The following is a 672-nucleotide window of genomic DNA, read 5'->3' on the forward strand; positions in this document are numbered from 1 at the left end:
GCTCTGCTGACTGTCGACCGGCCGACGCAGACGCCACAGCAACAGGCCAACGCCGCCTGCCGCTGCTGCTCCCTAGGCCGCTGCTGCTCCACCTGGGGGAGGAGTTCTCCCTCCGGCTGGGGGGAGGCTCTGCTGCTTCCTCTCCCTCTTTCCCTCCCTCGTCCTCTTCCTCGGCTGTGAACGTGGCGCTGCTGCGGCTGACGCAGCGCCTCCTGCAGGTGCACGCCGAGCAGCAGGAAGAGGAGAAGGAGAAGCGGTCAGAGGAGCCTCCCATCTCTCTGGACCTGACCTTCCACCTGCTGAGAGAAGTTCTGCAGATGGCGCGCGCTGAGCAGCAGGCGCAGCAGGCCGACAGCAACCGCAGGATGATGGACACGGCCGGGAAATGATTCGGGACACTCTGCACGTCCTGACCCTCGCCGTAACACGGGGACTTTCTACTTCCTGTCCAATGCTTTTATCATTTTATGGTTTTCATTAAAGCTGCAACTGCTGATTATTAAACTGATGTTGTTGTACCTTTGGGAAATGATTCCGAGAACTTTCTGCACTTTCTGTCCAGTGGTTTTATGTTTTTCATCCAGTTTTGGGGGGTAACATTGGAAAATATAGGAAAGTATAATCATGAACAAGATTTAGGGCCCTATTTTAACGATCTGAGGTCACGGCGTG

The 672-nt window shown here is 55.8% G+C and overlaps 1 protein-coding gene across 1 annotated transcript; it reads left to right on the forward strand.

Annotated features, from left to right (window-relative positions):
* Positions 1–5: 5 nt before the first annotated feature.
* On the forward strand, positions 6–389 carry LOC144513744 (corticoliberin-like; the record flags this gene model as incomplete). Its single annotated transcript, XM_078244919.1, has 1 exon — positions 6–389. A coding segment is annotated over one exon (384 nt), but the record flags the coding sequence as incomplete, so codon positions are not given.
* Between the last annotated feature and the right edge of the window lie 283 nt (positions 390–672).

The sequence above is a fragment of the Sander vitreus genome, unplaced genomic scaffold (assembly GCF_031162955.1).
Source record: "Sander vitreus isolate 19-12246 unplaced genomic scaffold, sanVit1 ctg333_0, whole genome shotgun sequence".
Classification (NCBI taxonomy): Eukaryota; Metazoa; Chordata; class Actinopteri; order Perciformes; family Percidae; genus Sander; species Sander vitreus.